This window comes from Mesoplodon bidens (assembly GCF_964165515.1).
Source record: "Mesoplodon bidens genome assembly, chromosome: 3".
NCBI classification, from domain to species: Eukaryota; Metazoa; Chordata; class Mammalia; order Artiodactyla; family Ziphiidae; genus Mesoplodon; species Mesoplodon bidens.
Genome location: NC_138178.1, coordinates 71,633,367 through 71,656,237, shown reverse-complemented (window position 1 = coordinate 71,656,237; position 22,871 = coordinate 71,633,367). Strand labels below are relative to the sequence as shown.

Below are 22,871 nucleotides of genomic sequence, written 5' to 3'. Positions count from 1 at the left end.
ATTTCCTATCAAATTACCAATGGCATTTTCACAGAATTCTAACAAAAATTTTTACTATTTGCATGGAAACACAAAAGACCCCGAATAGCCATAGCAATCTTGAGAAAGAAAAACAGAGCTGGGGGAACCAGGCTTCCTGACTTTAGACTGTACTACAAACCTACAGTCATTAAAACAGTATGGTACTGGCACAAAAACAGAAATATAAATCAATGGAACAGGATAGAAAGCCCAGAGGTAAACCCACGTACCTATGGTTACCTAATCTATGACAAAGGATGCAAGACTATACAGTGGAGAAAAGACAGTCTCTTCAATAAGTGGTGCTGGGAAAACTGGACAGGTACAGGTAAAAGAATGAAATTAGAACACTCCCTAACACCATACCCAAAAATAAACTGAAAATTGATTAAAGACCTAAATGTAAGGCCGGATACTATAAAACTCTTAGAGGAAAACATAGGTAGAACATTCTTGACATAAATCGCAGTGAGATGTTTTTTGATCCATCTCCTAGAGTAATGAAAATAAAGAAAAAAATAAACAAATGGGATCTAATTAAACTGAAAAGCCTTTTTCACAGAAAAGGAAACCATAAACAGAAGAAAAAGACAACCCTCAGAATGGGAGAAAATGTTTGCAAACAAAGCAACTGACAAGGGATTAATCTCCAAAATATACAGCTTATGCAGCTCAATATCCAAAAAACAAATAACCCAATCAATAAATGGGTGGAAGATGTAAATATACATTTCTCCAAAGAAGACATGTAGATGACCAAGAGGCACATGAAAAGATGCTCAATATCATTAATTATTAAAGAAATGCAAATCAAAACTACAATGAGGTATCACCTCACACCAGTCAGAATGGCCATCATCAAAAAATCTACAAACAATAAATGCTGGAGAGGGTGTGGAGAAAAGGGAAACCTCCTATACTTTTGGTGGGAATGTAAATTCGTACGGCCACTATGGAGAAAAGTATGGAGTTTCCTTAAAAAACTAAAAATTGAACTACAATATGATCCAGCAATCCCACTCCTGGGCATATACCTGGAGAAAACTATAATTCAAAAAGATATATGAACCCCAGTGTTCATTGCAGCACTATTTACAATAGCCTGGACATGGAAGCAACCCAAATGCCCATCGACAGACAAATGGATAAAGAAGATGTGGTACATATATACAATGGAATATTACTCAGCCTTAAAAAAGAAAAAACAAAATGATGCCATTTGCAGCAACATGGAGAGACCTAGAGATTGTCAAACGGAGTGAAGTAAGCCAGACACAGAAAGACAAATATCGTATGATATCGCTTATATGTGGAATCTAAAAAATGCATACAAATGAACTTATTTACAAAACAGAAGTAGAGTCATATATGTAGAAAACAAACTTATAGTTACCAGGGGATAAGGGGTGGAGGAGGATAAATTAGGAGATTGCGATTGACATATACACACTACTATATATAAAATTGGCAACTAATAAGAATCTGCTGTGTAACACAGGCAACTCTACTCAGTACTCTGTAATGGCCTATACTGGAAAAGAATCTTAAAAAAAAAAGTGGATATATATATGTGTGTAAATGATTCACTTTCCTGTACACCTGAAACTAACACAACTTTGTAAATCAACTATACTCCAATAAAAATTTTTTAAAAAGCAACCATGGATACAGAAGAATTTAGAAAGCCATGCATATGGCAAGGCAAGACAGATCCTCAGAAAAGTCCTGAGTAGACCTTAAGTTTTTGCCTTGGCTGATCGCTAGGCTGAGAGCTATCCTATCTGAGTGGTGAAGGAATGTGCCACTGGAAGACTGGTAGAGGTAGCTGTTCTCTCTTTTCTGTTTCTTTGTTTTGTTTGTGTGTGTTGTTGGGGGGACGGGGGCTTGTTTTGTTTTAGCTACTGAAATTCAAAGAAATCTCTGTTAAAACATTAGCTGAACATGAACTAATGGAACAGAGACTTTGCTGATTACACTTGACAAGAAATAGTCTTTTTTTAAAAAAGTTTAGATATATCTCAAAACAAATAGACTACTAAAGCCTTCAAAAAAGACATCAAATCCTCAGGAAAGGATGAAATTTGATTTCCAGATTTAAACAACATTATAATAATAAAATGCCCAATTTTCAAGAAAAAAATTCATGAGATATACAAAGAGATAGGACAACAAGACCCATTCAAAGGAACAAAATAAGCCAGACATTGGACTTACTAGATGAAGACTTTAAATTGTCTATCTTTATTATGCTAAAGGAGCTAAGGGAAAACATAGACAAAGAACTAAAGGAAGTTAGATAATGATATATGAATAAAATGAACAAAATAAAGTAAAGAGATCGAAATTACAAAAGGGAACAAAAATTCTGAAACTGAAAAATACAATAATTGAAGTGAAGGATTCACCAGAGGGGTTTATGAGCAGATATGAACAGGCAGAATAAAGAGCAAATTTGAAGATAGGATAATTAAAATTATTGAGTCTGAGGGGAAAAAAAAGATTTAAGAAGAGTGTATAGAGCCTGAGGGACTTGTGAGAAACCATCAAGGGCACCAAAATATGTATTATGAGAGTTCCAAGAGATGAGAGTGAGAAAGAGGCAGAGATTATTTGAAGAAATATTGGCCAAAAACTTCCCAAAGTTGATGAAAAACATGAATCTACAAATCCAAGAAGCTCAGTGAAATCCAAGTGGGATGAAACCAGAGGCCCACACTAAGACACATAAAATCAAACTGTGAATAGCCGCAGTCACAGAGAGAATCTTAACCATCAAGAGTGAAAAAGCTTGTCCCATATAAGGGAGCCTCACAAAAGATTATCAGCCAATTTTTCATATGAAACCTTGGAGGCCAGAAGACAGTGGTATGATTAAATATTTAATAACTGTTGAAAGGCCAAACCTGTCAAGAGAGAATTCTGTATCTGGCAAAAGTGTCCTTCAAAAGTGAGGAGGAGATATAGAGAACAAACTAGTGGTTACCTATGAGGAGAGGGAAGCGGGGGAGGAGCAATATAGGGTAGGGGAGTAAGAGGTACAATCTCTTAGGTATAAAATAAGGTACAAGGCTATATTGTACAACATGGGAAATATAGCCAATATTTTATAATAGCTATAAATTGAGTATAACCTTTAAAAATTGTGAATTACTATATTGTACACCTGTAACTTGTACAGCAACTATACGTCAATATAAAAAATAGGAGGAATTCATAAATTCTCAGATAAAACCTAAGGGTGCACCTGAAACTCTGGCAACACTGTAAATCAACTATACTTCAATAAAAAAGAAAAAAAAAAGGAAGGGCCAAGCAAGGAATTAAAAACAAACAAACAAGCACAAAAGCTGAGGGACTTTATTACCACTAGACATGGCCCACAAGAAAAGCTGAAGGGAGTCTTTCAGGTTGAAATGAAAGGATGCTAGACAGTAACTTGAAGTTGTATCAAGATATAAAGATCTCCAGTAAAGGTGAATAAGACTGGTATTATTTTAATTTTTGTATGTAATTTCTTTATTTTCTACATTATTTCAAAGACAAGTGCATAAAAATAATTATAAATCTATGCTATTAGGTACATAATGTATAAAGATGCAATTTGTAATTTTATAAACATGGGAGGTGCAAAGCAAATTGAGTATATGTGGTTAAAGTAAAGCTGGTATCAATTCAAATTAGATTGTTACAAATTTAGGGTGTTATGTATAATCCCCATGGCAACCATAAAGAAAATATCTGTAGAATATACACAAAGGAAATAAAAAGGGAATCAAAACAAAAAAAATCAACTAAACAGAAAAAAAAACAAAGATGGAGGAACAAAAGGCTCTAGGACATACAGAAAACAAATAGCAAAATGGCAGAAGTAAGTCTTTGCTTTTCAGTAATTAAATATAAATGAATTAAACTCCTCATAGAAGAGCTAGAGATTGGCTTAATGGATAAAAATTAAAACAGGATCTATCTCTCTGCTATCTATAAGAGACTCACTTTAGATCTAAAAATCTAAAGATCAAATAAATATAAGTGAGAGGGTGGAAAAATGCACTCCATACAAATAGTAATCAGAAGAGAGCTGCGGTGGCTATACTAATATGGAAGAAATATCCTTTAAGTCAAAGACTAATAAGAGACAAAGAAGAACATTATATATTGATGAGTCAATTCCCCAAGAAGATAAAACAGTTATAAACATATATGCACCAAACGTCAGAACTCCAAAATACATGAAACAAACATTGCAGAATTGAAAGGAGAAATGGACAGTTCTACAATAATACCAAAACTTACGAGATGCTGGGAAACAGTGCAAAGAGGGAAATTTATACCTGTCTACCCACCCATTAAAAACAAGAATTCAACTTTACACCTTAAGGAACTGAAAAAAAAAAAAGACTAAATTAAACCTAAAGCTAGCAGGAAGAATAAAATAATAAAGAGTAGAATAGAGATAAATAAAATAAAGTAATAGAACTGTGTAGAAAGATCAGTGAAATCAAAATTTGGCCCATTGAAAATATCAACTAAATAGACAAACCTTTAGTTAGATGGATGAAGAAAAAAGAGAGAAGATGCAGATAACTAAAAGCAGAAATGAAAAGTGGAACATTTCTACCAATCTTATAGAAGTAAAAAACTTTATAAGAGGATACTATGAAAAATTATATGCTGGAAAAGTGGATAACCTAGGTGAAATGGACAACTTCCTAGAAATTATACAACCTAACGAAACTAAATCATGACGAAGTAGAACATCTGAACAGACCTATAACTAGTGTGTTGAGTCAGTAATTAAACCTCCCCACAAATAAGCCCTGGACAAAATGGCTTCACTGGTGAATTCAACCAAACATGTAAAGAATAATTAACCCCAGTTAATGCAAACTTGAACTCTTCCACAAAAACTGAAGAAGAGGGCTTCCCTGGTGGCGCAGTGGTTGAGAGTCCGCCTGCCGATGCAGGGGACACGGGTTCCTGCCCCGGTCCGGGAAGATTCCACATGCTGCAGAGCGGCTGGGCCCGTGGGCCATGGCCACTGAGCCTGCGTGTCCGGAGCCTGTGCTCTGCAACAGGAGAGGCCACAACAGTGAGAGGCCTGCGTACTGCAAAAAACAAAACAAAACAAAACAAAAAAAAAAAACAAGAAGAAAGAATTATTCCTTACACATTCTATGAGGCTGACATTACCCTGATACCAAAACCAAAGATATTACAAGAAAAGAAAACCACAGACCAATATCTCTTTCAGATAATAATTTAGAAATCCTCAACAAAACACTAGGAAAATGACATCAGCCCCATACACCATGACCAAGTGGGATTTAACCCTGGGATGCAAGGATGGTTCAATATGGGAAAAGGACATTAACAAAATGAAGGGGGGGAAAACACATGATCATCTCAATTGAAGCAGAAAAAGCATTTGACAAAATTCATCACGCTTTTATTATAAAAATGCACAAAGAACTAGAAATAGAAGGAAACTTTCTCATAAGATAAAGGCTATATATGAAAACCTCACAAAATCATATTCATTTGTGAATATGTAAAATTGTTTCCCCTAAGATCAGTAACAAGTCAAGGATTCCTGCTTATGCCATATTTTTTCTAACTGGAAAGTAAAAAGTAAAATTGTCTGTGTGCAAATAATATGATCTTATGTAGAAAACCTAAAGATTCCATACAACCCCCCCACCCCAGAACTGTTACATCTAAAAAACAAATTCAATAAAATTGCAGATTTCAAGATCAACATGTGAAAAATCAGTTGCAGAGTATGGGGGTTGGGGAAGGATCTAGATGTCAGAGTAAGAGGATGTGGAGCTCACCTCCCGCCAGGAACACATCAAAAATACATCTATATGTGGAAAATTCTCATGCAAAACTAACTAGAAACTGGTAGAAGGACTCTTGTACAACCAAGACTAAGAAAGATACACACGTAATCAGGTAGGAAGGAAAGAAATGCAATTGGGTCAGGATCTGTGCCCCTGAGAGGGGACTTAGAGGAAAAAAGACATTACATGGGAAGACACCCACCTTGGGGAGTGAGCAGCTCAGGCCACAGATTGAGTGTCCCAGTCCTGGGGCCCTATGCTGGGGAGACAAGCCCTCCTGGCTGGTTGGAGGACTGTTGGGACTAACAAGAAAGTGGTGGGAAGCCTGGATTCCACTCGTGAGGAGCTCGCATGTTGGCCTGCTCTCAAGGCAGGGCAGAGAGAGGTCTGCTCTAGTGGTTGCTGGGTTTCCTGCAACTGCCAAGCCACATGCTCCTAGTTGAATGAACACTCTGGCTCCACTCTCTCCATATTGCAACATGGCACTGGATCTGGGGCAGCCATGACCGGGAAAAGACTCAACCGTGGGATGCAGAGGTAACCCTGTCCCAGGGCAAAGCCTGGGTGGGGCAGCAGCAGCCATTGTTAGCACTTACTCAAGCAGAGCGTCAGAAGCAGCCCAGATCTCTGATGGTGGCCCCTGTACCACAGCTCACCTCTCCATACACCTGAGAGTCCACATGGGCCTTTCTAATCCTGCGGAGCTGTTCCACAAGAGAGTGGAAGTGGCAGAGGCTAGGGGCAGTGATTGGCAGCGAGGGACAAAGGGGACTTGCACACAAGGCTGCATCTGAGCAGAGCACGGGCAGCATATTGAACCTCTGTCTGTGCATAGGCCCTACTTGCTTCAGCACTACCTGCCTCTGGAGCAAAGGTACTGGTTTAAGAAAAGGTAAAATCATACACATAAATGAAACAGAGCTAGTTCAGATATGACCCTTGGGGCTTCCACTCCAGTAACTTGGGATCTGAACTGGCCCCTGATAGGGTGGTGATGACTGCTGAGCAGAGAGGAAGTTCCACCACACACCCAGTGCCAGCTCTAGTCCCTCCATCTCTGACCCCACCACCTACCTAGGTGATAGCTGCCAGCACACCCTGAGGAAAGACGTGCCTTGCACCCAGCTCAAATCCAGCTCCCCCATCAAAGGCATTGTACACAGTCTTTATAGGGATGCTTTCACATAAGAACACCCGTTTAAGACTGCAATAGGTAACTGTTTCAGCTACATTCATATAGGCAGAGAAAGTTAAGCAAAATGAAAAGACAGAGGAACTACTTACTCTCCATTGAAAGAGCAAGAGAAAACCATTGAAAAAAATAAAAATGAAACAGAAATGAACAATTTACCATATAAAAATTCATAGCATTGATAATAAGTTGGCTAACTAAACTAGGGAAAAGAAGAGATGAACACAGTGAAAATTAGACCCAATTAGAAATGAAGAGTTCAATAGCTGAAATTAAAAACACTAGAAGGAATGAATAACAGACTAAGTGATACAGAAGCCGGCATAAGTGATCTGGAATATAGAATAATGGAAGTCACCCAATTGGAACAGCAAAAAGTAACACAAATTAAATATTGAAAGCATTTAAAAAATTTCTGAGGTAATATTAAGTATACCAACATTTGCATTATGGGGATCCCAGAAAGAAAAGAGAGAGAGAAGGGTATTGAAAATGTATTTGAAGAAATGATGGCTAAAAATTATCAAACATGAAGAAGTAAATGGATATCCTCTGTACAGGAAGCACAGAAGGTCTCAAACTAGATGAAGCCAAACAGAGCCACACCAAGACATATCATACTTCAATTCACAAAAGTTAAAGAGAGAATTCTAAATGCAGCAAGAAAAAAAGTCACATCAAAGGGAATCCCCAGCAAGCTACCAGCTGATTTGTCAGCAGAAACTTCACAGGCCAGAAGGGAGTGGTATGATATATTCATGCTGAAAGGGAAAACCTGCAACCTGGGATACTCTAGCCAGCAAGATTATCATTTAGAACAGAAGGAGAGAGAACTTCTCAGACAGGCAAAAACTAAAAGAGTTTATCAACACTAAACCTACACTAAAAGAAATGTGAAGGGTCTTCCCTAAGTGGAAAAGAAGTTAGAATCTATAGGAAGGGGAAAATCCCACTAAGAAAGGCAATTGTATAGTAAGAACTGAGGATCCACCACTTAAATAACCTAGTAAAAAGATTAAAAAATGAAACATTGTAAAAGCAACTATAAGTACAATAAACAGTTAAGGGATAAACATGACCATGTAAAATATGACATCAAAAACACAAAATTTCGGGAAGAGCAGTAAAAACATAAATCTTTCAGAATGGGCCTGAACTTAAATGACTACCTGTTTAAAACAAGTAGATACAGTTTTATGTCCACATATATGAACCCCATGGCAATCTCAAATCAAAAACCTATAGTAGATACAAAAAAACTAAAAAGAAAGGAACCCAAGCGTACTACTAAAAGAAAAAATCATTAAACCACGATGGAAGAAACAAAAAGAAGAAATGAATAGAGAATAACCATAAAGACAACCAGAAAACAAGTAATAAAATGGCAGTAAGTACATTCCTATTAATAACTACTTTAAATGTCAATGGACTAAATGCTCCAATCAAAAGACACAGCATGGGTGATTGGATTAAAAAAAAAATCCCTTCCATATGCTGCCTTCATGAGACTCACTTCAGAGCTAAAGGTACACACAGACTGAAAGTGAAGGGATGGAAAAAGATATTTCATGCAAATGCAAAGGGCAAGAAAGTGGGCGTAGCAATACTCATATCAGACAAGATAGACTTTAAAACAAAGTCTATAATGAAAGACAAAGATATAAATATATAATGATAATGGGATCATACAAGAAGAGGATGTTACAATTGTTAACATTTATGCACACAATTCAGGAACACCTAAATTTATAAAGCAAATAGTAACAGACATGAAGGGAGAAACTGACAAAATGCAATAATAGTAGGGGACTTGAACACCCCACTGATGTCAATGGACAGATCATCCAGAGAGAAAATCAGTAAGGCAACAGCAGTCTTAAATGACACAATAGACCAGTTGAACTTAATGGTACCTATAGGACATTACATCCCAAACAGCAGAATATATACTCTTCAAGTGCACATGGAACTTTCTCCAAGATAAGTCACATACTAGACCTCAAAACAACTTTCAACAAATTTAAGAGGGTAGAAATTATATCAAGCATTTTTTCCAACCACAACATTATGAAACTAGAAATCAATTTTAGAAAGAAAAATGGGAAAATAACAAATGTGGAAACACAACAACATGCTACTACAAAGCCAATGGATCAGTGAAGGAATCAAATAGGAAGTCAGAAAATACCTCAAGACTAATGAAAATGGAAACACAACATTCCAAAATCTATGGGTGCAGCAAAAGCAGTTCTAACGGGGAAGTTTATAGCAATACAAGAAAAATTTCAAATGAACAACCTACCCTACCACCTATAGTAATTAGTAAAAGGAGATCAAACAAAGCTCAAAGTGAGCAGAAGGAAGGAAATAATAAAGATCAGAGAGAAAATAAATAGAGATTTAAAAAACAATAGAAAAGATCAATGAAACCAAGTGTTGGAAGTGAAATTGAATTGTAATTAAAAAAAAAAAAAAAAAACTCCCAGCAAACCAAAGTCCAGAACTGGACAGTTTTATAGGGGAGTTCTACCAAACATATAAAGAACTAATATGTATCCTTCTCAAACTATACCAAAAGATTAAAGAGGAAAGAACATTCCCAGCTTCATTCTATGAGGTCACCATTACCCTGATACCAAAACCAGACAAAAAATAAAATTTCAGACCCAAATTTTTGATGAATATATATGCAAAATATATGCAAAAATCCTCAAAAAATATTAGCAAACCGAATCCAACAATATATAAAAAGTATCATACACTATGATAAAGTTGTATTTATTCTAGTGCAACAAGGATGGTTCAACATTAACAAATCAATCAATGTGATACACCACATTAGCAAAAGGAAGGATAAAAATCACATGATCATCTCAGGAGACACAGAAAAGGCATTTGACAAAATTCAGCATCTGTTCATAATAAAAACTCTCATCGAAGTGGGTATGGATGGAATGTATCTCCACATGTATCAAGATAAAAAATGTATCAACATAAAAAATGCCATCTATGAAAACTCCACGGCTAACATCATACTGAACAGTGAAAATCTGAAAGTCTTTTCTCTAAATTCAGGAATAAGACAAGGATGCCCATTCTATTTAACAGAGCATTGAAAGTCCTAGCCGCAGGAATCAGATAAGACAAATAAATAAAAGGCATCCAAATTGGAAGAGAAGTAAAACTGTCACTATTTGCCTATGACATGATACTTTACATAGAAAACCCTAAAGTTTCCACTGAAAAAAGTATCAAAACTAATAAATGAATTCAGCAAGGTTGCTAGATAAATCTGCTGCTTTTCTATACACTATTAATAAACTATCAGAAAGAAAAAGTAAAAAAAAAAGAAAACATACCATAATGTATATATAGCAAAACAGAAATAGACTCACAGATACAGAGAACAAACCACTGGTTACCAGTGGTGAGAAGAAAGGGGGTGGAGTAGGTTAGGGGTATGGGATTAAGAGATACAGGCTACTATGTATAGATAAGCAATGAGGATATATTGTAGAGCACAGGGAATTATAGCCATTTTCTTATAATAACTTTTAATGGAGTATAATCTGTAAAAATACTGAATCAATATGCTTTACTCCTGAAACTAATATAATAGTATACATCAAAAATACTTCAGTTAAAAAAATAAAATGGAAAAATATCATCCTTAGAGATATGGAGAAAAAAGTGATAATAGGCAACCTTTATTTAAAAAAAAAAATCAGGTGCATTTCTATGTACTACCAATTAACAATCCAAAAAGGAAACTAAGCAATTTCTTTCACAGTAACATCTAGAAGAATGAAATACTTAGGAAGAAATGTAATGATAGAGGCAAAAGACTTATGAACTAAAAGTATAAAAGAGAGAGTAAAACTATAAAAGTATATGACCATGTGACTATGATTTGGCCCAAGAGCTATAAAAGGAACTTTGGCAGGGTTCTTGCTGGGATATCTCTGTAAAAGGGAGGGCGTAAGAGAGCTTTGGCTCCTCACTTTCTTCTGGCTGCTTGTGTAGAAGGTAGATATAATGGCTAGAGCTGCAGCAGCCACTTTGAATCAAGAGATGACCTTGAGGATAGAGGCCACATGCTGAAAGAATTTAAAGAATACATAAGCAAATGCAAAGACATCTTATGTTCATTGATTGGAAGAGTTAATATTTTTTTAAGATGACAATACTTCCCAAAGTGATTTACAGTTGCTATGCATTCCCTTTAAAAATCCTAATCACATTTTTTTCAAATGGAAAACTCCATTCTAAAATTCATATGTAATCATACAGGACCCCAAATATTCAAAGTAATCTTGAAAAAGAAGAGCAAAGTTGGAGGTTTCACATTTCTTTATTTCAAAACTTACTATAAACCATGGTAATCAAAATAATGTTATATTTGCGTAAGAACAGACACATAGGCCAATGGAATAAAGTAGAGAGCCTAGAAATAAACTCTTAAGTATATGATCAGATGATTTGCATCACGGGTGTAAGACTATTCAATGCATAAAGGAGTGTGTTTTCAACAGATAATGCTGGGAAAGCTGGGTATCCTTATGTGAAACAGTAAAGTTGGATGCCTACCTTATACCATATACAAAAATGAACTTGCAATTGATCAAAGATGTAGTACGTAAGAGCTAAAAGTATAAAACTCAAATGGACAACCCAAATTTCCATTAAAACACGAATGAGGTATATACATACAATGCAATATTATTCAACCTTAAAAAAAGGTTTGGAAATCTGGTACATGCTACACCATGAAAACATTATGGTAGGTGAACTAAGCCAGACACGAAAGAACAAATGTGTGATTGCACTTATATGAAATACCTAGTATCAGTAAGAATAGAAGTTGCCAGGTTACCAAGTCCTGGGGGGAGGGGAGAATGGGGAGTTATTGTTTAATGGGTATAGTGGGGGTTTTTTTAGATGATGAAAAAGTTCTGAATATGGATAGTGGTGATGATTGTGAATGTAGTTAATACCACTGACCTGTACACTTATAAATAGCGAAAAAAGGTAAATTTTGTGTTATGCATATTTTACTTTAACTAAAAAAATTATTTGTTTCATATTTAATTCTATTTTGTTCACTTGGATGCTGTTTGTTTTTGCTCTGTTTAATAGAGCTCAGTTTCATACCGATTTTCTGTCCTGTACCTATCACCTTCTCTGTGTTTTCAAAGCTTTGTCTTCTTCCTCTGCCCTTAGGAAGGTTTTACAAGTTGGCTCTCTCCTTCCCACTCTGACTGTGGTCCCCAGACCAGCAGCAGCAACATCATCTGGGAAATTCAGAACTACAGACCTACCCCAGATGTCCTGCTCAGAATCGGCATTTTAACAAGATCCCTCAGTGACTTGTGTCCCTTCAGAGTTTACGAAATCATTCACATCATTAAATGACTTTCAGCTGTGTAATTCTGTCTCTGTGTTCAGTACAGATTTCAGTTCAGCACTTACACTCGGATTCTTTGCATTCTTTTCTCAGTTTTACATCATCTGTCTATGCCTTCATCTCAGGCTTTTCTTTCCTTACGTCTTCCTGTCCTTGTTTTAAAGAGAATTCATGCCTTTTGACAACCAGGCCAACATCTTCCCAAGTTTTCAACTTTCATTTTGCATGCTTGCATACTTTTCACAGAACATCTCTGTTTTATTTATAATATTTATCCTTAGATGAGCAGATCCATGGAGACTAAGTGATATTCTAATGAGACTTTGGATATGGCAACCTTGGCCCCCTTCTATCTCACGCTCACATTGGAAGCCTTAGTCCCTAGGATACAAATCTGAAGATTGGGTTAATGCATTCCCTTTGTTATGCCTAAATGCCATTCTTTTAGGGTAGGTCCTCCCCTCAGACTGCTGGTTAACCCACTGAGCCATGAAGTCAGATGCAACGTATGATACTTTGAATAGTCTTGAATGACACTCTGGCCTGCTTGTTTCCATGCCCTGTGGATATCTGCCTCTAGCTGCAGTGGCTTTTCTTTGAGGTGATGGGTTGTGTGCATTTGACTGTGTCGCCCAACCACTTTCAACTAGGGAGTGTATCCTCTAAAGCTATGGTGGCGAGGGGGCTGGAGGGAGAAGGAGTCTGGGGGAAAGGGAAGGGGAGGGGGGGGAAGGAGAGGAGAGAGAGAGTTAGGGAGGGAGAAGAGCTGGCAGGCTGCATTAACAGGCAGGGCCAGGTCTGTCACCCTGTCTGGCTCACGCTGTTTCTCACCCTTTCCGATGAAACTTACCGTGGTGATGAAGATGTTCTAAAATCTGTACCATCCAGTACAATAGCCATAGGTGACTATTGAGCACTTGGAATTTGGCTAGTGCCTTAGAGGAACTAAATTTTTAATTTTATTTAATTTTAATTAATTTAAAATTTAATTATAAATAGGCACATGTGGCTAGTGGCTACCTTTCTAGATATAAACCACACACACACCTCCCAAGTACCATCATTAGATCCAGATGGTTGGGGAGATTCAAAGTCTCAAAGTACTTTTTTGATTCTTTCAAAATATTTCCTTCCTTCCTCTTAGAGGGTTGAACTTAAGTATTTTCCTTGAGACTCCCTCAGTCATCCACCCTGACATTTCTGTTCCTGTCAGGTGCTTGAGGATCTGGCACATGCTTTCTTTTGGTTTTGGTTTTTAGTATTATTGCTGGTTTTGGCCTTTGAATTGCTTTATCACCATATTGTTTGAAAATCAGGAGGTGGCCCGTCTCATTTGCCTAATGTGACTACTCATTTCACTAAGATTTATGTTCCTACAATGTTAGTGGATTTATGCTGAAATCCAGAAGTAAATGCTCCTGTTGTAGGAAAACACTGTCTACTAAGGGCTTTGCTATCTTATGGCACCCCTGAGAAGTATCAGGTTGTGATGTCCATTTATTTATAAGATAATTTATGCTTTTCTATGTGTGTAGTTACTTGTGTTGATTGTTGTATCTGTTATCTATGGCCACAACATTGCTGCATAACAAACAGCTGGAAAGCCTCAATGTCAAATGATAATAAGTGCTCATTGCTTGTGAATCTGGGTGATTAATCAGCACCTCTGCAGATTCTGACTGGTTCACCCACAGGCCCAGGGATGGGTGGTCTCTGCCCCTTATGTCCATACTCCTCCTAGAACCAGCAGACTTATATGAGCGTGGTTTTCTCACAGCGAAGGCAAAAGTACAAGGGGACCAGAAACACAGAATGTCTCTTGGAGGCTAATCTTGGGACTGTTAGTACACACATTCTATCGGACAAAGCAAGGCACAAAGTTGACCCATGTTCAGAAGGGGGCAGACAACTCCTCTTTAGTGAGATAAGCTGCAAATGACATGGCAAAGAGAGTGGATACTGGGGAAGATGAAGGAATGGGGCTGCCAGCACAACTTTCTACAGCAATTTTCCCAGCAACATCCTCAACGAATCTGCACAGCAGAAGCCTTTGGACATTTCTGTGCGTGTATCTTCTTATATTTATTGTAAAATAAAACAAAAATTGGGGCAACTTCAATGTTGGCTTATGTCCTGTGCCCTCTCCACATTGAATAATAAGCACTTGCTTTAGAAGGATGCTTGGTCAGTCTGAATTATTTGATTAGGTCCTTAATCCTAGCATCTGAATTTCTATTCTTGGAAAACTGATAGATGCCTCCACTGCCTGGTGCACCTGGGGTGAAGCCAGGAATAGAGATGAGTGTAAGTTACCTGAGAGCAGTTGCAGAGGGCTAAGTGATTACCTGTAAGGCAGTACCCCAGGTGTGCTGCTGTCCTGGGGCCATGGGTAACAACCATTGCCCAGGGTTCTCGGACATTTGGACATCCACAGTACAAGCCAAAAGTCACACAGGAGGTGCTGCTAACTTGCTCCCGGTCCTGCTAGTTTGACAAGATTGTGATCAAAGGGCCAGAACTCTGCCTATGGCAGCATTTTGCTGCAGTCCTCACAGCCATGGAAACTGTAAAGCTTATGGGCATTAACATAAGCCTGCTAAGGACTCATTCTGCAGCCAAGGAATCAGAGACTACCAGGCTGTCAGCACATAGAGCGTCATCCAAGCACCTTTTTTTTTTTTCCTTACATAATGGAATGTATTATTTTTATTTTTATTTATTTATTTATTTGTTTGTTTGTTTGTTTTAACATCTTTATTGGAGTATAATCTCCAAGCATCTTGACCAGTGAGCCCAGGGAGGCTCTCAGAGGGTCAGTAAACATTCAAAGTCAGATCTCCTGCTGGGAGTGCTTGGAGGAGGGTGGGTATCCCCTCTGGCTCTTAGATTTGGGGGATTGAAGCCAAGAAGGGCCAAGCTACCTCTTTTCCTTTCCACATTTTGCTTGAGTTCCATGCTGTCTGTGAGTCCAGGACACCTGCCATGTGCACGTGGCTGCGGTTCTAGGCATTTATGACTGCAGGGGACCAAGCCCTGTTCCAGGCTTCCCAGAGGACAAGCAGGGGGACTGCAAGTCAACAAATGGAAGGACATTCCAAGGGTAGATGGTCCTAAGTATAATGACAATGCTAAAATGGGTGATGAAAGGAGAGATAGCGGGGCTGAGATACTTTAGTTCTACAAGGCCTCTGAGAAAGCTAGTCGAGGACATTTTAACCTCTGTTCTCTCTGGTATTTACTATGAATCTAAAATATTCATATAAGTGGGGAAGAGAGTGTGTGCATTGCCTTGTGATTCACTGTAAGCGTGGGTCCCAGGCTCAGCCCAGAGTCCCCCTTTCCCAGCAAGGACAGAGAGCATTGTCGTACCTCGGCTGACAAGCAGGCATAACTACCACCACCTAGTAGCTGTGTTCCTGAGCAGCCAAAAGCGATATTTCCACCACAGCCTCTCCAGGCGGTCTGTGGAGAAATCTGTGTTTGTGGGATGACACAAAGAGTTTGTGTCTTCCCTTAATATTCTTTTTAATTGGTGAAAATTTTTAAATGGAAGTGCTGATACCAAAGTACATCTCATAAGCTTGATATAGTTGAGACAAAGTTAGAACCCTTTGACCTGCTAAAAGCCGTTCTTCCCAGGAGTAGTTTCTAGATGGTGTCCAAAGATGGCAGGTGTCTCATAATAGGATTTTAAACTTGTTGGGATGATGCTGCCCTTATAAACTTCACATTTATTCCTCAAATTTTCATACTTTTGACTCTTAAATATATCTTTAGGGATATATCACTTATAATAGCAGGACTACCTACTAAACTCTACCCTATTCCACAATGGGCAAAATATCACTACTGTACAGCAAGTGTAGCCTTAAAATATTTATTTTCTCCCATTATGTAGTATATTTCCAATTTGTCATACATATGAGACATATACATGTGTATGATCTCTGTGTGTGTATATATGTGTGATCATATATATCATATATATATATATATATATATATATATAAAACATATTTCTCTACTGAATTCACTCTTCTTTGAAAACAAGAACCTCATTCCCTGAGTAGGCTTTTAAAAGTTGAATATAGGGCTTCCCTGGTGGCTCAGTGGTTGAGAGTCCGCCTGCCAATGCAGGGGGCATGGGTTCGTGCTCCGGTCTGGGAAGATCCCACATGCTGTGGAGCGGCTGGGCCTGTGAGCCATGGCCACTGGGCCTGCGCGTCCGGAGCCTGTGCTCCGCAACAGGAGAGGCCACAGCAGTGAGAGGCCCGCGTACTGCAAAAAAAAAAAAAAAAAAAAAAAAAGTTGAATATATTTTGTAGTTTAAGGCAGAAGAGGTGTCAAGGAGGTAGATGAGTGAGTGCAGGATTCAGGCTGCCTGGATCTGAATGCCACATGTGCCTTCCAGTAGCACTGTAAATGTTGCCGACCTCCTTACTCTTTCTGATCCTTGGTTTGCTCATGTGCAAAATGGGAAGAATAACAATGCCTCTACAATGTGGTTGTTGTGAGATTAAATGCATGAGTATTCAAGTGCTGAGCACGGAGCTGGGCCCAGAGCAAACTCACAACCAGCCTTACATAAAATTCAGATGTGACTGCCTGCTATGACTAAAAACAATGGACCTACTGGAGAGAATTCCTCACCCAATATTTCTTATTGACTTCACCACTATTTCTTAGAAATAGGAGTGGAATTCTCAGCTTTCAGATGGAAGTGGAGCTAGAAGTTGGTTAAAGTCTTTTCTCAGGACAAATAAAATTGATTAGAAAAAAATACAAAAGGTGTGTGTGTGAGCGCATGCGTGTTGGGGATTATGCAACTAGAGCTCGAATGTCACTGGGGCTTCCCTGCCCTTGGTCCATCTCCATTAACTAGGCTTGAGTTCTCATTCTGCAGACTATGAAATACCCTCCTATGGTTTCTACAAAGTCCCAGGGGTGCAAAATTTGGTCATTTCACTCAGAAGGTCCAGTCCCCAAACCTGTCATGAGTTTAGCCAATGTGGATGATGGCCTTGTGGCTCAGGGAGGGGTTCTGGCCGGCTTTCCCCTTCGTGATCTCTTTATTCCCCCCTTTCTTTTTTTCTTGCCTTTCTGTCCCAGTGACAAAAGACCTCTTTCCTTCTTCCACTGTGTCATGAGTAGGCTCTTATGACTTACTTTCCACCATAAGAGGGTTTTTCTGTGTATTTCTTCCATAGGAAGAAGAGTAGCGCATAGATGTCTATACCTTATTCCTGAAGTCAATAGGAATAGGGCTCCATATGATAGCCAGTATGATACCAGAATGAGAAGACAGGACAACAGCTGTGCTAAAGATACCAATTCTACTAGCTTCATGCTTCCCACTTCCAATGATTCCTATGAAACACTCTACATAATATCACAGTACATGTGAGTCTCCAAACAATTTGGATGTGTGTGTGTGCACTTGTGTGCATGTATTTTAATGATGATAATTGGGAATAAATAAGGAAAAACAAACAAAAAATGGTAATCTCAGTTACTGAGTCTTCAAGTGAATAGGTACTAAAACATGTAGGAAAATTTAAAAATTTGAACATTTCCAGTAGAGATCTTTTTCTCTTATTTACAAGAATTTGTAATTTTAGCAGAACTTTCTTCTAATTTTGCCTTATAGGCAGCTTGTATGGATGTTGGGTTGACAACCTGCCATAAAACATGCCAGAATTTCAGAGTGTGAGGCTGGTTCTTCAGTTGGCTAGGAAGTCAGATGATGTAGAAAAATATACCAAAGAGCTATGTGTTGACTTTGGATATAATGTAATCCACTCTTTGGAATGATAATTGGAAGTGTTATGACATTTGGAAAGGACACAGTTTCATCATTGGTGTGGATCTTATAGCATATGTCTGCACGGCACTCGCGTGCTATTTGCAGAGAAAAAATTAGCGTTGTCCCATGATTGGCAAATAGGTTGATATTTTCCCTCACTGTTCTTCTCAGTCATTGAAAAGTAGAACTTTCCTCAATCTGCTGCTTAACCCAGTGCTAATAGAAGGGCATGCTTTACTCGTATTCCTTTAGCACCGGCACTTAGGTTCAGTGAGACAAGCCCAACATAATTAGCACATGACTGGTGTCTGATGGGTGTTTTGGAGCAGAACTTGCTCATGTTGCCTGAGTGGTAGGAGGTTTGTTGTGAATGTTCACATGGAAGGCTGTCTATAGAAAGCTCAGTACTGGGCTTCGAGAAGGGTGGAGTCTAGAATGTGGCTGGGATTTCAAGGTAAATCTAGGGGTCTCAGGAGAAGACATTCTCACTTCTTCCTTCTTAAGATTCACCATTTAATGAGCACAGCCTGGGCCGCCATTTACACATCTTCCACATCAGCTCTGAGATGCTGCTCCCTGAGATGTGTCATACATGTCCTGCAAGGCTGTGCGCTTTGGCCCAGCCTTAGCTCTGCTGTCTCCTAAACCATCAACTCTCTGCATTGTCTTCACCTCTGTTATGCTTTCTCATGCCTGACTCTCCAGTTTGAAAATGGCATCACAAGCCTCTAATTCACAAGTTTATCTCCATTCTCATCTTTAATTCATTCCCATGGAAGAGAATCCCTTTAGCTCCATTCTGCCTTTTAACTCAGGCCACATCCTATATTCTTGTTCAACTAATGGTTGGCTGTGCTTGATTCAGGGACCCAGCCCAGTCTGGTTAGCTGGGACTGTGGTGCAGAAGGGGTGGGATTTCGAGAAAGAGAATAAAACATGGTAGCCTAATCGTTGCATTTTCAACAGAGGCTTTGGGTAGGTTGGTTTCCCTAAAATGAGGCTTTTGGCAGAGTAGGAAATGAACTTGACGTTTCTGGAAGTGTTTTATCTCCATGTACAGTGGGTTTAACCATTGCACAGCAGAGGCTTAACTGTCCTTAGGCCACGATATAAATTCTTTCCATGGCTGCAGCTGACCTCAAGGGAAGCTAACCCAAGTTTTCATTCATAATCAATAACATAGAAGCCAAATATTCTCTTTGAAGAGGTAGATGATCCTGTGGTGAAAAGCCCTGGAGCATTAGCCCAAGAGGCAACTATAACAAAATAGAATCAAGTAGAAGCTTGGCTCACATTTCCAGAGTGCAGCCTGTGGATTGGGAGCTACTTGAACACTTCACACTGAAAGTCAAAGAATTCAATTGTAATCTAATCAATGTTGTTACCATAGGTAAGTTTTCTCTGTGCTACAAAAGTTAGAGCATCACTAGACAAGGAGGCAGAATAAAAATTGAAGACAAGAGCTTCCTAAGAAGCCCCTTTCTCTGCTCTTGATTATCCAAAGTCAACAAGTTTGCATGAATACTTTTATAATTATATATGTATTGCTTTTTTGGATAAAGCTGGCCTACAGTATAATGAAAACTTGTCCATTTAGTCATGAAATATGTTTAATCAGGTGTGCTTTGGGGAAGGGGTCCTACCTGAGGGTTACTCAGTGTTTATCTAGAAGCAGTTTTTCTGCTGTATTTCTCATCCCATCTTTAATATCTGCCCTCACTCTGTGTGTTTCAGAATCACCACAACCGCAGCATGCATGATGGACCTGAGAAGATACCCTTTGGATGAGCAGAACTGCACTCTGGAGATTGAAAGCTGTGTGTATCTGTATTTCTTTTTCATCCACTTTGTGTTTTAGGCCTTCTTATCATTATTTGGCATGGCATATATAATTTTCTTGACATAGTTTTTAACTATCCTGAAGATTAGAGGTTTAATCCTCCACTCTGCAAATATCACTTTCATGACAGAGAGAGGGCAAGAGAAAGAGAGAGACAGAGACAGAGGCTCAGTATAAAAGAGTCCTCCACTCTGATCTGACTAAGAGAGTCTGTTTGCTATGCTGAAATATAAGAAGACAAATGCTCTCCATCTCGACCCCTTCAGTGAGAAGAGAGCAGACGCCGAGAGGCGGTCCCTCACGATGTGCTTCATCAGGCACAAGTGGCTGTACTCCTGGGACCCTCTGCAGTTGGAGTAAACCTCATTTCCCATTAGGAGCTCAGCTTTACAAGCCAACTATTTCTACATCTTGGCAATTTTCTTCAATTTAAAGAGTGTTCAGATGCCTTATTGATAATTCAGTGTTGAGGGATAATTCTCTGCGAGGGACAAGAGCTGCAGCCACGTAGTCTAAGAAGCAAATGTCCTGCTCCCTGACCTGCAACCCTGGCATATCCGGATGTGGCTGCTGCCGTTGTGTCTTCTCCTGACCCACTGTAGACTGGTTTATCATTAGCCTCCGTTGGATTTCGGGTTGTCGGTATTTGTATTGAATTTTGGGGGGATGGCAAATGACTTACTTTGCAGCGCATTTGATGCATGTATGGTGAGAAGTGAATGCCTTGGTGAATGAACACACTGGGAAGCTGCACTGGTGGCAGGCCAGTGTTTAGACCCCTCACTGTGCCCTTCACTTTCACATGGCATCACGGCCCTGCTTTCTGAGAGCTGTGCTTTCAGAAGGTGAGGGACATGAGATCATGTGGCATGATGCATAGTATATTTAGTATGAAGGCTCAGGGGAAAGATGATGGTTTCCCAATAGTTGAAGGGCTACTTTAGGAAGTTAAGTAGATTCTGTGTGGCCAGAGGACACAACTCCAATGAGTTGATGAGAGTTTCAGGAAGGCAAATTTGGGATCTAAGTGAGGAAGCAGCTCCTATTCCAACTGTGAGCCGTAGTGAGTGGCTTTGAAGAGTGTAGATTCTGTTTCCTTGATGTTTAGCCAAGGTGGAGGATGGGCAGGAAGGTCCGTTGTCAAAGAGATTTCCTCAGAGTGTGTGAGGTCCCTCCCCCTCGGAGAATTCATGATTAAAGCAGTTGAACAGAAGAGGAATTCTCCCAGTTTTCTTGTGACCTGACTACACACGTGTGCAAAAGTTTTTATTAAAGTCAAGATGCAAATGTATGGAAGAGTTAGCCACTTGAAGATCTGGATGTCCCGCTGTGGGGCATGTAAGCACTGGGCACAGCATGCTGCTCTGAGCTACAGCCAGAATGCCACAGGGGCTGGACTGGGTGGGCAAGGCAGTGGGCATGGATGTACTTAACAACGCACACAGGGACCAGTCCTGTGGGTTCTTGGGGTCCTATTAAGGACTTTGGACTTGTTTTGCTAATTGCATTGGGAAACATTTGAGGGCCTTAAGCAGAAGAGTGACTTGGTAAGATGTGTGTTTTGTTAGCAATTGCTGTGGCTGCCAGGTGAGAATGGAGTGTAAGGCAGTCAGAGGAAAGGGCAGAGACAAAAGGTGTGCCCACCGTGATCCTGGAGGTAGGACAGCAGACGGGACCAGGGAGCCAGCAGGGGCTGTGGGGGGCAGTCATCCCCACAGCTTTGGTCTATTTGTTTGTCTAACGTCAGATATTTAGTATCTGCCTCTTGTTGTGTTATATGTTCAAATCAAAAAGTCTGTTATATTCATAGGCTATTTTTCTACAGGTGTGAGTTTTAATTTTCCTTACCGCTAAAGTTGACCTAATTCTTTAGAAGACTCCTGGGTGCTACAAATAACATCAGACACTATTGTCCTATTTAGTCATTCTCAAGAAGCATTGATTAATTACCGAGCGAGCATGAGACCATGCCAAGAGTTGGCTTTGGAGCTATAATCTGGCAAATAACCACTCCTCTTTCTGCTGAGACCACTGCTCAAATCTCTAAGGACCAAGAGGGTCCCTACAAAAGGCATTTCTAAGGATGGCCAAGCTCATGGCCAGGAACACCTCATGACACCATCCAAAAATGCCTGACTGTATCAAACATTGATTGGTCAAATTCACCCGCAGTGTTTTAACTTTTTAATAGTTTTTGAGAGAGCTGCCTTTCCAGAATTCTTCATACTCAAGTTCTTACTTTTTCTTCCAACTATCTTATTCAGTGCTGTGAATATGTTTTTAATTCATTTCTGTGCAGAGTCGAGGCCAGCCCTACCATTAGGCTTTGCAGACAGAACTTTGGTCAGAGCACTCTGCCTCCACAGTTTCTCAGCCTGGTTCAAATCAGACAGCAGAGGTAACATGAGAATATTCGAAAGTTAGTTCTCTGATGATGCTTCTTTTCATAGACAAGCACATCAAACAAATTTACTTCAAACATGGGCAAGCTGTTACTTCCATTTTATTAGTGACAGTTTCTTTAGACAAAATAATGCTTCATTTCTGCCATGTCCTTGCTTCTCTCTCCTGGTAGATGGCTACACCACGGATGACATTGAATTTTACTGGCGCGGTGGTGATAAGGCTGTTACTGGAGTGGAGAGAATTGAGCTCCCACAGTTCTCCATCGTGGAGCATCGTCTGGTCTCCAGGAATGTTGTCTTTGCCACAGGTGAGTCCTGCATCCCCTCATACTCCCTGGAGGGATATTGGCTGCCTGGCCATGATGC

The 22,871-nt window shown here is 39.3% G+C and overlaps 1 protein-coding gene across 2 annotated transcripts in view; it reads left to right on the top strand.

The window, feature by feature from the left end:
- Window positions 1-22,871, top strand: part of GABRB3 (gamma-aminobutyric acid type A receptor subunit beta3) — a gene marked incomplete at both ends in the record, with an annotated part of 231,816 nt that overhangs the window by 175,784 nt on the left and 33,161 nt on the right. For both annotated transcript variants that reach the window (XM_081228787.1, XM_081228788.1), the window contains 2 exons: window positions 19,995-20,077; window positions 22,676-22,813. In XM_081228787.1, the coding sequence (XP_081084913.1) occupies window positions 19,995-20,077; window positions 22,676-22,813 (221 nt within the window). The remainder of the gene's footprint in view (window positions 1-19,994; window positions 20,078-22,675; window positions 22,814-22,871) is intronic.